The sequence below is a fragment of the Mauremys mutica genome, chromosome 2 (assembly GCF_020497125.1).
Source record: "Mauremys mutica isolate MM-2020 ecotype Southern chromosome 2, ASM2049712v1, whole genome shotgun sequence".
Classification (NCBI taxonomy): domain Eukaryota; kingdom Metazoa; phylum Chordata; order Testudines; family Geoemydidae; genus Mauremys; species Mauremys mutica.
This window is the reverse complement of record NC_059073.1, coordinates 287,438,203-287,454,763: the sequence shown is the minus strand read 5'-3', so window position 1 is coordinate 287,454,763 and position 16,561 is coordinate 287,438,203. Positions and strand designations below refer to the sequence as shown.

At 40.9% G+C, this 16,561-nt stretch overlaps 1 protein-coding gene across 9 annotated transcripts in view; it reads left to right on the top strand.

Annotated features, from left to right (window-relative positions):
• Window positions 1-1,454: 1,454 nt before the first annotated feature.
• SEC22C (SEC22 homolog C, vesicle trafficking protein) overlaps window positions 1,455-16,561 on the top strand; it is a 55,296-nt gene continuing 40,189 nt past the window's right edge. For 2 of the 9 annotated variants that reach the window (XM_045005090.1, XM_045005089.1), the window contains exons 1-4: window positions 5,739-6,030; window positions 7,873-8,082; window positions 10,282-10,445; window positions 12,594-12,773. In XM_045005090.1, the coding sequence (XP_044861025.1) occupies window positions 7,901-8,082; window positions 10,282-10,445; window positions 12,594-12,773 (526 nt within the window). In that variant the 5' untranslated portion in view covers window positions 5,739-6,030; window positions 7,873-7,900. Of the gene's footprint in view, window positions 1,538-4,680; window positions 4,817-5,738; window positions 6,031-7,872; window positions 8,083-10,281; window positions 10,446-12,593; window positions 12,774-16,561 lie in introns of those variants that run through there. The other 7 variants (XM_045005083.1, XM_045005085.1, XM_045005086.1 and 4 more) reach the window with 7 other exon arrangements.

Genomic DNA, 16,561 nt, shown 5'->3' with positions numbered 1-16,561 from the left:
ATAAAGCTAACAGCTCAGCTTTTAATCTTCGCTGTTGGATGGACTCTGATGATGCTGTTCAGCCACTCTGTTAATTCTTCTTCCACAGCTACAAAATATGGGATCATCAGCTGCTCAACATGGTGGCAGATATTTCCTGTGCCATTTTTCTCTGATTTTTAAATGGCCTGACCATAGTAAATGCCACAATTTTGGGGTTTGTGGCCTGACTCAATAAGCCTGCTTGACTTCTTTGGGAGCTTTGTCTCCTAAAACTATCTGTACAGCACCCAGCAGTCCCGATCCACAACTAGGCCTCCTATGCAGTAAGGTAATACAGTAAAATAATATCATTTAAGCATGAGAATTGCTAGAATTTTAGATTGACCCCACCAAATAGTCCTGAATGCAAATTTTTATCTTGTGTGTATGAAATAAATTTACCATTTTAAATAGACACAGCTTTAAAAATTAAATTCACTTTCATTCCAATCATGCTTATTCCTCAGAGCTCATTGTGATCTACGGACCAAGTCACGTGCCGTTTCTACCTTCCAGGATGTTTGATTTATCCATGCCCGGAATATCTGATGGAGCACACCACTAATGTTGAACCGTATTTTCAGGCATATGTAACTCAAATAATAATTGAACCGATTTTGTTGAAAACTTTCCTGAATAATTCACCTGAGACCGAACGTGGAAAAAGTCACCCCTTCAGAAGTCTGGCTTCAGCTCTCACAGGTATTTAGGCACCTGACTCCACCACCCTCAGACCAATGAGCTGATGGCCAGATTTAATGGGATCCTGAAAATGACACTGAGGACTTCTATGGATCAGCATCCCCAGGACTGGAACAAATGCTTACCTACCTGCTGTTCATTTATAGGGAAGCGCCCTAGGTCTGTACAGGGCTCTTCCCTTCCCCAGGGTATAGTGAGAGAGTGAGGGGACCCCTGGAGTTGAGGAGGGCTGAGTGGGCAGGGATGGCCTCCCACGGTAATGTGCTGACCTTGCCAGAGAGGCTCCCTGAGCTCACGGGTTTTGTCAGGGGGAGACTCCAGGGGAACAGGCGGGTGGGGGAGTTGGGCGCCTCGGCACGGCCCCGGGGAACGGGCGGGGGAGGAATTAGGCGCCTCGGCCCGGCCCCGGGGGAACGGGCGGGGCGGGGGAGTTGGGCGCCTAAATCCCAGGAGGCTCTGGCCTCAGGCGCTGAACGTTGCCGAGACTGGGCTGGGCCAGGGGCTGAGGCAGCTGCCCGAAGAGATCCGGCCCGGGGCCGCCGCGGCGGCGGGGTGGCTCGGGAGTGCCGGGCGGGCTGAGCTCGAAGCCCTCGGGCCAGGGAGCGCTTCTTGGCAGAGGCCCTCCGGGGCCTGGCCCTTTAAGAGCCAAGCCTCCAGAGGAGGACTCACCTGTTCCCCCCCCCCCCCGTTCCCGGCATGCTCCGGGGTGGGGCGGACTCTCTAGCCGCCGTCTCGGCAGGAGGAAGGGGCGGGGCGGGTTTGTTGGTTGTGGGGCCGCCTCCTGGTGGTTGTGACAGGGCCCGCGGCGGGGAAGGTAAGAGCCGAAGAGCCCTTCAGCCGCCAGCGCGGGGGGCAGGCTGGGGGCGAGGCTGAAGAGGGTGAGGGGCAGGCTGGGTGTGGCAGGCTAGTGGCGAGGCTGAGGGGATTGGGGGCAGGCTGGGGGGTGGGGTGGTGGGGGTGGGAGCGGAGCCTGTACTGTCAACCCCAAATCTGCAAAACGCATGAGTCATTCTCACCGAAAATCATGAGATTGGCTTTAAAGTCAATTATTTCTTTCATTGGCTGAGGCAGACTATCAGCCTGTGATCTGCAGCTCTGTTCAATGCCGATGAAGCCGTACGCTGCCTTTGTTTGTTTAGACTGTTCTGTGCCTAATAGACCTAAAGGGGTTTTGAGCACCCCCAGCTCCCTCTGCAGTCAGTGGAAGCTGTTGGTGTTTGGTCCATCTCAGACTGAGATCAAAGATGTATTACATGTAGCCAAACACAAATTTTAATCAAATGCACAGTCAAAAAACCTCAACTTCCTCTAAAGCTTTCCTGAGCACTGATGTAACGTTACCAGGTTTCCCACAGTCTTTGATGAGATTGTGTAGGTCTGGCCAAGGGCAGAACTTGGCCCAGTAACTGGAAGTTAGTAAATCATGGGGCTGAAATTGGCCTGAATGCAGCTTTTCCATAGGTAAAAGGTGACTCAAATGAGAAGGAGAACAGATACTCGAGTCAGGACACTCCAGCTTTCTGAGTGCTACCAACCTCCCATTTTGACTAAACAAAGACAAACTTTTTCAACAATAGTGGAATTTTTTGCTTAAAAGGACACCCAGGCAGCTTGTCTGCATCTGTGCTCAGAGCGTTTTGGGTGAATACATTTTCTAAGTTGCAAAATATGAAAAAAATTTAATGGAAAATGTATGGCCTGTTTTATAAATGGGAGCTCTAATTTACCCATGAAGGGGGTGCAATAATACTACAGTAAATGTCATATTCAGTCATACACAATACACTGACTAGTCTTTATCTGAGCCTTTGATTAAAAAGCATATCCCTGGAATATTATTAGATGTACGAGTGTATTTCATTCATGTTGAAATTTGACGTACCTTAGTTCTTATGTAAGTTCCCACCTACTTAGTTGAAACGTCCCTTTAAAAAAAAAGTTTATGTGAAGTTATGTCCCGTCTATACTGGTAGTATAACTGGACTGGCAAAATATTTTTTTATTACATATGTTTCAGTAGAGTGTGGTGAGGTGCTATAAATGAAAATACTGTGAGCACGTTATTGCTTTCTTTATTTTGAGCACCAAAATGTATGATAGGTGTTTAACAAAAACAGTAATGACATTGTCCCTGGCCCAGATATGTTGTATTACCAGGCTTCAGTTTTGCAACTGGATCTTTGAATATAGCTGGCTTCAGAGAGGCTCTACATATGCGCAAGTGTCTGCTTCACAGATCCAGTGGCTGGATTGGGGCCTAAATTCAGACAAGTGATCATAGACAGAAAAGGGGACCAGGGAAGAGGAGAGGTAGACAAGGGCTAGAGTAATAAGATCGTGCAGTTACTCAGGCAGGTACACATCCTGATGAGTCCGTTAATATCTCTTAAGAACTAACTTTATCATGTCACCTGCAAGTGAATACATGCCATGATAATTTAAACAAGCAGAAGGGAGGTGGCTTGGGAAACAGGTTTTTGGAAGGCATTCTATGCCTGTGGGGCAGCATGGAATGAACACAGGTAAAAGTGAGAGCAGAAAAATGACTGGGGTGTTGAGGCTGGTCTTTTAGGTAGAGTAGGTGGAGAGAGCATGCCTAGTTTTCAGCCTCGTTTGGAGATGTAGGTGGGTCTAAGTGTTTCGTGTCTTGATGACAAGCTGTGGCCTCTCTCTGTGTATGACAGAAGCGTGGAACAAACTCGTGAGTTAAATCTTTGTAAGGTTTGGCCTGTATTTTATGGGGTGACATTAGTACTGACCTCTAATCCAGGCCCTACCAGATTTCTAACAAAACCCCAAATCAATCAAGAATATATGTCTCTATCTTCTGCTCATGAGTAGATGCTTTTAAAAGTTGTATACAATTCCTTAGAAAATGATGAAAAGTGGTTCATTTTAGGTAACGTAGCTATCCGTATTCTCAGTATCCATACAAATGTCTAATTCCTTTTTGAATCCTAAAATCTTGGCAACACTGGTTTGTTGAGGCAAAGAGTTCTAAGGGCTAATTACACCTCTACCTCAATATAATGCTGTCCTTGGGAGCCAAAAAATCTTAACGTGTTATAGGTGAAACTGTGTTATATTGAACTTGCTTTGATCCACCGGAGTGCGCAGCCTCCCCGCCTGGAGCACGGCTTTCCCGCGTTATAGCCAAATTCGTGTTCTGTCGGGTGGTGTTATATATAGGTAGCGGTGTATGTGATGTGTTAAAAGGATTTTTTTTTGTTTTAAAATTGCCGCCTTTCCATTTAATTGAATGTCCCCTTGCTCTTCTATTACAAGAGGGTAAGTAGAAGCGTCCGATGTACCTCATCTATACCATTCATTATTTTATATAGATCTGAAACAGTTATAGATGAATTTATCTTAATCTGTTAGCAAAAGCACCTAGTAAGTGAGAGAACTCTGCTGTTTTGAGGAGCTGATCTCAGTTGAAAGTTAGCAATGCTAATCTTTATACTTCTTCTGAACCAACAAAATTTTTTCAGTAGGTTAAAGTCTGGATGTTTGTGCACTGTTTGTTTTAAACATTGATATTACAGGAGCAGATGAAAGGTCAGTGTGATGTTTCACTCTCACATATCTTGTTTATCAGTGGAATGGGAGTAATTGTTAAATAGATGCTTACGGAAGTGTAATTATTTTGGGGCTTAGTGGTGTGGTTTTTTGTTTTTTTTTGTGTTTTTTCCAAAATCAGTTATTTTAAACACAAGCTGTGAAACAAATAGTATCAAGAAACATTAATTCCTTTAACTTTTTTTACTTTCCATCTTAAAAGCTCAACAGTAACACTTCTGTAGTGTCGTTCAATTTAACAAATGACTATTTTTCTCTTTTTAATAGCATGCAAGCCCTATGTGGCTCTTTCTTTGTTTACTGTCACCAGGGTCCCAGAGGGGACCAGCTGTGTTCACTCAGTTAGGGTGAACTGCAAAGAATGGGGCAGACAAACCCCAAAAAGCTGGTGGATATTCCAATACTTCGATTCACCAAGCCAGCATAAAACAGCTTCTTTATTACCTTGCTGGTTACGCAAAAGTGCAAACAATGCAGTTCCCTTAAAGTGATCCAGTCTCAGGCCTCCATCCAGGTATCTAAGTCAAATATAATGATTTCTGAAAATCTTATTTCATCATATAAAAGAAAAGGTTCTACCAATTCCAAAGTATCGGACACATTACCTCCCAGGTTATTGAATATTCCAGATCTTACCCAAATACATGCTACAGCCAATTTTTACTAACTAAACTAAAATTTATTAAAAAACAAGAGAATATGATTAAAAGATCAATATACAAACAGACATGAGTTCAATCGCTGAGGTTCAGATTCATAGCAGAGATGGTGAGCTTTGTAATTGCAAAGAGTTCCTTTAGAATTCAGTTCATAGGTTATAGTCTAATGTCTAAATATCATATTCAGGATGTACCAGCATAACTGGGACCTCAGTCTTGCGACTCAAACTTCCCCCGATGAAGCTTAAGCAGATCTGAGATGACAGAATCAGGACCAAAGGGTCTTTTTATACAGTGTTCTAGCATCCACTTGACCATGTAGTCCTGGTTAATAAACAATAGGCTTTTGATGTAACCTTTTGCTTAAACACCACCAGTAATTAGTTACACAAATTAACATAAGGCAATTTATCCATTAGGCAGTCTATCACAAACTTCAAAGAGACATATAGACAATGACATTATTTTACCAAAGATTCATCTAAATGTTAATATTCCATTTTGATCTCTGAATCAGTAGTTATAGTGACAGACAGGAACTGTCTGGATTACACGGGTAGCATCTAAGATACACACAATTAATATTACCTCTAACATCTAACAATGTAGGTTTGTATTTCAAAGTTCTAGTCTATTTAGCATGCAGTATACAATTCTGATTTCACACTAGATGATCCTTACGTCTAGGAACGCTAATATCCTTTGACTAGGAAGGAGTGCTGCAGAAAGGGATCTGGGAGTCATAGTAGATCACAAGCTAAACATGAGTGAACAATGTTTCTTTTCCTTTTCCTTTCTTTTCTTTTCAGTTTCTTTCAGTTCTATGATTCTTCCTTAGCAGGCCACCTAATATCCCATGGGAGCCAATTAAGTGTCAAGCTGTATCTGGTACATTCAAGAAACACAGCAGATATGTCCCTCAAAAATGTACTGTGAGACTTCAGAAGCAAAAATGCTAGAAGACTGACTAAGGTATCAACTTACACACCATCTCAGAAATAGAGAACTCAATGGATCATCTGAAAAAGCTTGCCAGTGAGCTGATCAGCGTACTCCAATATTCTAAGAGGTATGCTTGCCTACTAAAATTAGTTTGCTTCAGGACAGATTCTTTGTACAGTAAAATCACAGGACTGGAAGGGACCTTGAGAGGTCATCTACTCTAGTCCCTACACTCATGACAGGACTAAGCATTATCTAGATGATCCCTGATAGGTGTTTGTCCTACCTGCTCTTAAAAATCTCCAGTGATAGAGATTCCATAACCTCCCTAGACCAGTGGTCCCCAACCTTTTTTGTCTGGTGGGCGCTGGACAACGAGCCACCGAGGACCATGGCCGGTGGACAAGCATCTGCTGAAATGCCGCTGAGAAGCAGCAACGTTAAGAGGCTTCGCCGCTGAAAATCAGCGGCATTTCGGCGGTGATGCCTCTTGACGCTGCTGCTTTTCGGGGGCATTTCAGTGGATGCCTGTCCGCCGGCCAGTACGCGGTCGCAGATAGATGCCTCAGCAGGTGCCATGGCACTTGCGGGCACCACATTCAGGACCACTGCTCTAGACAATTCATTCCAGTGCTTAACCACTCTCACAGTTAGGAAGTTTTTCCTAATGTCCAACCTAAACCGCCCTTGCTGCAATTTAAGCCTATTGCTTCTTGTCCTATCCTCAGAGGTTAAGAACAATTTTTCTCTCTCCTCCTTGTAACCACTTTTTATGTACTTGAAAATTGTTATCATGTTCCCTCTCAGTCTTCTCTTCTCCATACTAAACAACCCCAGTTTTTTCAATCTTCCCTCATAGGTCATGTTTTTTAGACCTTTAATAATTTTTGTTGCTCTTCTCTGGACTTTCTCCAATTTGTCCACATCTTTCCTAAAATGTGGTACCCAGAACTGGACACAATACGCCAGCTGAAGCCTAATCAGCACGGAATAGAGCGGAAGAATTGCTTCTCATGTCTTGCTTACAGTACTCCTGCTAATACATCCCGGAATGATGTTTGCTTTTTTTACACTATTGACTCATATTTAGCTTGTGGTCCACTATGATCCCCAAATCCCTTTCCATAAGAAGAATTAGGGTTGTCCCCTCTTTTGATTTTTTTTATATAATATATAAAAAAGTACTGAAAGTTTCTGGACAAAAAACTTATTTCTTGTTTGTTTTTTTACATTAGGAATTTAGGACTCGTCTACAACAGTAAGAATACGTCTGCAGTGCAGTTTAAGGGGTGATTGCAACATGGGTTTTAAGTTAGCTTGTGTGAGTAATAGCAGCGAAAATGTGACAGCATGGACCCTGGCCAGGGCTAGCAACCCAAGTGTGTATCTAGAATCCCTGGCAGGCCAGTACTGGGGTGGCTAGCCTGTGTCGAAGTTCACACCACCAAGGCCTCACTACCACTGTTACTCACACCAGCTAGATTAAAGCTAGCATGGGTATGTCTAACTGCACTGCAAACACACCATCATTTGTGGTATAAATGTACCATTCGATGACTGACAGGAGGGCTTGTGGAAATTAGAACTAGTCAGTGTGAGTTAGATGTACAAGTGCTATTTTTATCTTTGAATATCTCTTCCAAGGTTCCTGAGATTTCTAGAGTAAAAAGCTATCAGGAAGAAATTGGTGAATTCTTTCAGGGAGAGAACATTTTCTGGTCATTATTATACATCAGCAAGAAGCAGAAAAAGAGACAGTTCTAATTTAAAAAAGCAAAAAAAAAACAAAAACCCAAAACAAAAAAAACCCATGCTTTTTAGATCATCTTTAAAAGATGATGGCAGTACAAGAAGTATTGTTGAGAAGCAGCAATGAAAGAGTTAAATCTATGCTTTACCCCAATACATCCTTGTGTAGTAGACTATTATGTAAATGGATGCAATCTTAATTTAATACATTTATTTCCAGGTTGTCCTCATGAATACTCTTGTGGAGGATGTCCATGATCCTCTTTGCTTGTGTGGTGAGAGTGAGGGACGGACTTCCACTTTCAGCCTCCACGGATTTTCATCTCAACCAGGACTTTCTGGAATGCAGGAAGAGACTAAAGGCATTATCCTTAATTTTGGCACAGTATCCTGATCGAGGCACAGCAACAGGACGTGGCTTCAGCATACAGTAAGACACCACATTCATTTGGTTTTAATTTCACAGAATTATTTATCCTGGGATTAATTTAACGTCAAGGGTTGGCTATCATTTTTTTTTCCATCCTATAATATAACTGCAACTTGAACATGTGCTACAGGTACAACATGAACTTTCAGTATTATGTGAAAATGAGTGTTTGCATTATCATGTTGTTATATAAACGTTACCGCTAATTTCCTCCTGCTATCTTTTTGCTTCCAACCTGCAGCTCTTCTCCCCTCCCTGTCCTTCATGTTGGTGTTCCCACTTCTTTATGGGAATGAAACTCTTTCTGTCTTAAGCATTTCTAAAACAGCCATCACTATAACATCTAGACGAGTTTTCTCTAATCTCAAATTCCTCATTCGCAGTCATGTGAGTTGTATTACCTTTAAATTGTACATTTAAAAAGGTAATCTTGTCAAGACAGGATTATTTTTATTATAAATATTTTTACCAGAGTATACTTTTTAAATTAGATTTTAAAATGGTTTTAATAGGCTCTTCAGGTTTTTTTCCTCACTTAACTTGACCTGCAAGACTATTCAGGGCTGTTGATAATCAAAATTCCCTTCCCATTGAATCATGGGAAGCTACATTTTTCTTAGGCTTGAGAACCAGCCCAGGTCATTCGTGAATGAAAGTTAGCTTCTGGTAGTTGTTTGGTCTCAATACAGGACAGAACTCAGAAGACGGGAAAGCCCTCTTCATTGTGTCTGACCCATGCGAGCCATCCAGACTGGTGAATGCCCATGTCTGAGAAATAATACTTCAAGGATCCTAGTCTTGACCACATATTACAAAATTCCTTTTCTCTGTTCTGCAGCCCATATGTTGTTCTCTTAGTTTACATAATGATCAATATTTATTTTTTTTTCACTACATTTCCTCCATTGGACCAATCTTTGTGTGCCCATCTCCTTTAGGCACTTATGAAAATCCCACTCCATGTGTCTGAATTTTAAACTGCTACCAACGTTCCTGGGTGGGACCTGTGATTATCCAGTATTTTGATTTGCACCTCAGCCATGCAATTCCTACCTAACACAGCAAGAGTGATATGAAAATTCACTTTTTTTAAATAGTGCCAGTTGTTTTATGCATGAATGTGGGTGCTTCCTAGGATCAGAAATCACTCCAGTGAACAGGGCCATTTTGCTCAGACTTACAACAATGGATTTTCAGTGGGAGTCTCGCACAACTTCCATAGGCATGTCTGAAAATCCTACTGGTGGCAGAAGAACTGGTGAGACTCCTGCCAATAGGATCCCATAACCCCTCCAGATAAATATGCCATGACACACACAGTGGCAGCAAATAGTTATCTAGCAGTTTAATAAGACCTGAGGAACCACAAAAATTCCCCTGCCAGGAGCAAGAAATGTTGCCTCACAAAACTTAAATTGTAGATTGTTGGGTCTTAAAAATTATGGACAAGAAATTGAGGAACCGGTTTTACAGGAAAATGCTTTCTCGTTTCATGCACAGTGGCTTATTTTCTAAAACCTAGAGTAGACTAACATCTGCTTCCGTTGCTAGAAAAAGCATAGCTTTAATTTGTAAGAAAAATATAAATCTCACGTTCTGGATATTTGCAAAAGGGACTATTAATGAATTGTTTAATTTTGTATAATCTAAATTGGTTGGATTTTATTTCTTAAGTGATCAGAGCTCACATCTGAGACTGCACTCCTGGTTAGAGATTGTAAGGGCTGGTTATTGGAGACCTAACTATAAGTGATTGTATGTATGTGTATAATAATTTTTGTGGCGTGGAGGGTGGCTATGAATTTAGATTGAATGAATGAATTGAGAAAGGAAAATTAGAGTTGTAATTGTTTTTTCTTCAAAGCCAGTGTAACAAGGCATGAATTTCATGTTATGTTTAATCTTCAGCATTGTCAGGTGACGGTGATAACTTTAGCTCTAGTGCCTTTTATAGAGGAAGGGACCATAAACAGGTATGGGGGATAAAGGCTATAAATAAATTGCTGCTGCATACAGAGATCGGTATATTTTCTTTAAATAGAACTACAACTGGGATGAAAACCAGATGGTTTTTTTCAGTACTCTTTCCCAACTAATGCAGCCAAGATATAAATATTTTTAAGAGACCGTACAGTTGATGTCCAGCATAACTCTAATACCTCTTAATTGTGACTTTTAAAATGGATGTTTTCTTTTCAGTTTTCATTCTTCTGGGGACATCGCTTGCATGGGGATCTGCACCAGCAGTTGCCCAACCGTCATGGCATTTTGTTTCCTGGAGGAGCTCCAATGGAAATTTTCTGCTTCATATGACTCTACGAGCATAAGCTTGGCTACCAGACCCTATGCTTTTCTTGAATTTGGTTTGTAGATTTACTCTCTTACTGTTAGAATCCTTTGTACAGAGCATCATATTTGAAATAATTAAACGAGGTGACAGGTTGGTAATGACAAGGAGCCATGCTAATTCCTGATCATACAAGGTGGCTTTATGTGGCAGGAGAAGGGTGTACGAAAAATATTTATATAATAATATGAAACTGTACATTGTGATATTTCTTAGGAGTCTTAGTCGTAGACCTGGGCCCTGTTGTGCTAGGTGCTGTACAAACACAGAACAAAAACAGTCCCTGCCCCAAAATGTTTACAATCTAAGTATAAGACAAGACTGGGAAAAAGACCGTGTGAGCAGCACAGAAAACAGTGAGATGACGCAGGTCAGCATGGTAGACAGTTTCACTTTCCACGTAGCTTCGGTTCAGGTAGCACTTTGTGATCATACAGGGTGTCCTCTGACCTGTGATTCCTGACATAAATAAATGGCTTTTTTTTCACCTACCAACTAGGGCCCCTTGTAAACATCACATCTCTGGAAAAATATGACTAGCTCTGTAGGATTGGTTCCATTAGTGAGATATCTATACTCTGTGAGGGGTAGGGTGGTGAAATGGGTTAATATACTAATGTCCAGTTCTGAACAAGAGATTTCAGATCTTGCTTAGAAGAAAGAGATGCTTAAAGGGAAACTACAGTATGCAGCAGTTCTTGCATTGTGAGTGAATTGTCTGCCAGCCACGTTCTAATTTCTTCATAAATCTATGTTGAAATTTGCATTTTGTTGTCTCTCCTTCATTTTGGCTCGGGATTTCTAGCTTATTTTAATCACACATTGGCCATGTACTATGAAAACAAAATGCAAAAGTTTTGGTTCCTTGCATTTTTCATTTTCAGTATTATGTTTCCCTCCCCTCTTATGCTGTTGCATGATCTTTTATACATTCTTCTAGATCTAAGTTGCACTGAATAAATTGCAAGATCTGAACTATTGCCTTAGTAGTTATTGATCTTTGTAACTGTTTAACTCTTGGGATATTGCAACACTAATATGATCCCGTAGTTGTTGCTTGAAATCCCCTATCTTTGCCTGATGCTGTGCACTCTGGGTCATAAAGCACTCTGTAGTCTTGCTGTTCTGTAGGAGCTGCCATCAACCTAAATGACATGTTGTAACTTACTGTTTGGATGTATTGCCTTTTAAGTTTTTTTTTTTACTGCACTTAAAAAACAGATTTCTTTATAAATATGCTTCTACACTTAATTTGCTTCATTACTCATGATTATTATAAAAAATAATGTAACAAAACCTTCACCCTTCATAGTATAGAGATAAGCAAGTAAGCTAGGCTAGAGAACAGTTAGCAATATCCTTAATGGGGAGCTCCAACTCTGGAGATGTGGATGATTGTTACTGAGATGCTGCTGTAGGTTGTAGTTTTAATGCTCTGTACTTGACTCAAACCTGTGGAGAGGGATATTTTTATATGAGAACGCTGTTATAAAATCTAACTACGGGGGGAGGGATAGCTCAGTGGTTTGAGCATTGGCCTGCTAGACCCAGGGTTGTGAGTTCAGTCCTTGAGGGGGCCATTTAGGGATCTGGGGCAAAAATCTGTCTTGGGATTGGTCCTGCTTTGAGGAGGGTGTTGGACTAGATGACCTCCTGAGGTCCCTTCCAACCCTGATATTCTATGAATATTTGTCCGAGTCATTTGTAGCACAAGTCTCAGGAAAATCCCTGTGCATCCTGGTCTGAGAAGTTGTTGCTGTGACTTTGAATAGTAGGTCCCACCTTGCACTGTAAAACTAAAATCCCTGGCACTGTTAAAATACAGTTCAGTTGTGCGGAGTAGATGGGACATTACAGCGTTCAAAGCTTCATTGTGATTTATAGACCCTGCTAAACCATGGTTAGGTCATCTCTATGTGCAGAGTAAAGCCATGTTTTAAGCATATCTGGGATGGTGAGTGTGTGTGTTACAGCATCCAGAAGTCTGATAGATGCTCCACACAACAAATAGAAAGCAAAGTATTTGACCCAAACAGTAAACAATAACATTTTAGAAATGCTACAATTAGGGTTAAAAAAACAGGATAGTAAAGTCCGGGATATCAATTAGCTCATTAACAATCCCAGTGTTTAATTAAAAATATTTCTTGATACCCTCTTATAGATAATATTATTCAGAAAGTGAAATACCATTTCAACTACACAAGTTGCTCTCAAATGAAGAACAGCCTGGAGAAAATTCAGGAAGAGCTGAAGTTCCATCCTCCTGTGCTTCTGAAACTAGAGGATATAGAGGTGATGAACGGGATGATTAATGGGTACACAGAAGTGCACATGGGGTCTGGTAAGTTATTGGCATACAAAGTTGTTGTTTTTTTGTGTCAACAGTTCTTCTGATAACTACCTTTTAACCTATGATGAATAGTTAAAAATCCCAGTTGTGTTTTTCTGAAATGAGAAATCCATGTTAACATATATAAACCTCAGACAAATAGTTCCTGTTCAAGGCTAGCTTTTTCATCATGATGAAGAGGACAGAAACCCTTGTGTTATAGCAGATAGATAATGAAACTAATGAAGTACTTACAGTAGTTCATCTTTAACCATAAATCATTTTCTCTATGGAAGTTCGTTATAACTGGAATTACGAATTGCACATTCCCCTGCATTTAAGCAAGTTGAGGCTTTAATTTTCTTTAAGAGAAAGAGCTTCATTATATCATGTGTTCCATAAACAAAGACCCAAAATATATTTCCAGTCTAGAAGATTTATTTTAGATTAAGGAAGAAAATGATTCAGAGAATAGATATGAGACCGCAGGGTGATGTCTCACTTAAGATTATCCATCTTGAATTGTTTCACAGCATCTCACCTTTCCCTATTCCCCAGTAGCCAGGCAAGATAACCGCTTACATTTAAAGTTGCTATACATAAAAACCAGAATTAGAGCTATTTTACAGTTATGATAAACATCTACATAAATATCATGGAGAGCTTTCACACAGATAACACTGTATAACAAACACTGAAAAACAAATAGATACATTTTAAAGTATCGTCTTTCCATGCAAAAACTCAGAACACAGCTTGACTTGCCTATTTCAGGGTGAATCTGTACGGCTAACAAAAAAAACCCATTTGTTTTATTTATAAACCAAGCAGATTTGATTGGCAAGTTATATTAGTGATCAGTTTTCAGAACCACATGTGAAAGGACAATATCTTATGACCTGCTAGGCTTAGAAATGCTCTGAACTAGTACGGATACTTTCAAGACCAGTAAACATTTCCAAGCTAGACCTGAACAAATGATCTAGATTTACTCCTGATTTACTCTGGCCAGAGGGAACCCCTTTTGCACCATGCTAAAGAACAATGCTTGAACCCAGTTCTTGCTAGCAAGGTGCTTGCATTGTTCCCTTGGTCATTGTCTTACTGGAAAGCTTAACTTCTGTCTTGATGGTGTTTATATAGCCAGTGAAGTTCTGGCGTGGTTTATTCTCTTAAATATGGGAATAAGCCGTACCACTGTAAGTGGTACAACTTTTATGAGTGCCTAAGACTTTATATAGGAATAAAATTAAAACTTTTGTCTTGGGGTATAAAGATCAATTCCTAGTCAGAAATAAACCAGCCCCACATGATCAGGCATAGCAATCTCCACTCTTTTTCTCCCATGATATTAACCCTTATTGCCTCCTGTATAGAACTTCGAATTTGTAAATTTTCCAATCTAGATTCTTCATCATATTCAAGTCTCAGTATGTGGCTTCCATAGTTTCTCACTGGGGACTGGAAGCTGATGACATGCTTACTTCAAGCAGGGAAGAATTACTCTTATATTAGTTATTGACAATTCCTGTTTGGCTCTGAAGTGAATCTTGGCAATGTATTTATTTATTTATTTATTTATTTGGCATATGCAGGCCGGTCAAGCCAAGCCACAGCGTTCTTATCAATGATGTTCAAGGCATGAAGACCTCCAGGAAGTTGAGTCATTTTGCAGTCCTCAAAATATGTGTCCTAGTTTGTGGCTGCCCACGTTGACATAATGGACTGTCTATAAAATGCCACTGAAATTTTGCTGCAGCACAAATTCCATGTCAGTACGAAACCAGTTCAGAAGGCTCCATTGCCTTCATGGTAAATCAAACCCGGGATGACATTGAGTGGGGTCCGAGACAAGATAATTATTTGTCACTCTCCCTGAAGCCCACGGAGCTCACCACGTGTCCTCTACCGTAAATCCCTCAATGGGCAACGTGAGGACAGACGATCATGTGGTGGATTAAACAAGTCTTTAATTAACAGTGGATGTGGCATATCCTGCAGTGTCATCAGGAGCTTTGCTACGCTTTCCTCTCTGCAAACACTGAGTGAAGCAATATTGCAGAGAACCAGTAACCATGGTAGATGCATCCGATGAAGTGGGTATTCACCCACAAAAGCTCATGCTCCAATACGTCTGTTAGTCTATAACAGGGGTAGGCAACCTATGCACAGGCGCTGAAGGCGGCACGCGAGCTGATTTTTCAGTGGCACTCCCACTGCCCGGATCCTGGCTACCGGTCCAGAGGGCTCTGCATTTTAATCTAATTTTAAATGAAGCTTCTTAAACATTTTGAAACCTTATTAACTTTACATACAACAATAGTTTAGTTATATATTATAGACTTCTAGTAAGTGACCTTCTGAAAACATTAAAATGTATTACCGGCACACACAACCTTAAATCAGAGTGTGAATAAATGAAGACTCGGCACAGCACTTCTGAAAGGTTGCCGACCCCTGGTCTATAAGGTGCCACAGGACTCTTTGCTGCTTTTACAGATCCAGACTAGCATAGCTACCCCTCTGATACTGACATGGTAGAGGAGTAGATTTAAGTGTGCCTGAAATAATACGCATGGTGGAATTAAGTTGTATGTCAATCATCTTTGTGTGAGACAAGTGAGCCCATACCTGAGTGCAGTACTCTGCCACTGAATAACACAGTGCCACGGCTGAAGTGCGTAATGTTTGGGCTTTGGTACCCCATGACATTCCGGCCAGTTTTCTGAGCAGGTTTGCGGTGTTTTGACCTTAGTCGCTGTCTTTATAAAATGGTCATGATATGTGAGAGTTCTGTCCAATGTGACACCTAGATGGACCAGGTGTGAATCATGCTTTATTCGCTGACCATTGAGAACTATATTCAGCTCTCTGCCCACTTGTGTGTGATGTAAGTGGAAAACACTCAACACAGTCTTACTTCCACTTGGTATCAGGCACAGCTGATGACAATCGGTCATAGCCACCATATCTGTGTTTAGAACACTCTCTTCGGTATGTCAAAGGGGTGTGACGGAGTGCCAAGGCATATGTCGTCAGCATGAACAAACTTGGCGACTTGCAATCAAGGGATAGCCAGACGAGGCCGGGAGAATCAATGCTCTTTTTGGGAAAATTGTGGGGGGGAGGAATATGCACTATTGCTTATTTTAGTAAAACTTAATCCATCAAGAGTAATGTACAGTAAAGTGTGTGCGCAGATCATTGAGAAAATAAAACATGCTGGTGCTGCTTATCAGACTAAACACTGTTCAGTGAGTCACTTAGATGTTAAATTTCCTTGCTGGTTTTTTATTATGCAAAGTCATATTTAAATGACTGAGATACCTGCACTGTTGATTTCAGTGGACGCTTGTGTACAATAATGTTGCATGATGCTGACATGTTGCATAACAAAATTAATGTGGCTGCTGCCACAGCAGTGTCTGAAATAAAAGCAGGTGTGTGGGGGCGAGCCAGATGAGTTAATTGCATAGCCATTTATTAGCGCTAATTCACACCGCTGTATTCAAATAGCATTGAAGCTTGTTGTAAACCCATGTTGTCAAGGAAACCTCTGTTATAGGATAAGACTTTATTTGGATGAAATTCCTACGTTAAACTGTTCAGTATCTCTGTATTAAACAGCTGCTGCATTCCACTAAAGAGTGAAATGCAGTGATACGCATTTATCCTATAGGGGAGCTCCTGTCCTGGGGAAGTGTAATATTTGTACTGCATTTTGAGACAGCTGGATTAAAGGTGCTATAAAACATACATCATCATAGTTTTGCATCCCTATATTGCTATTAGTGTGTATT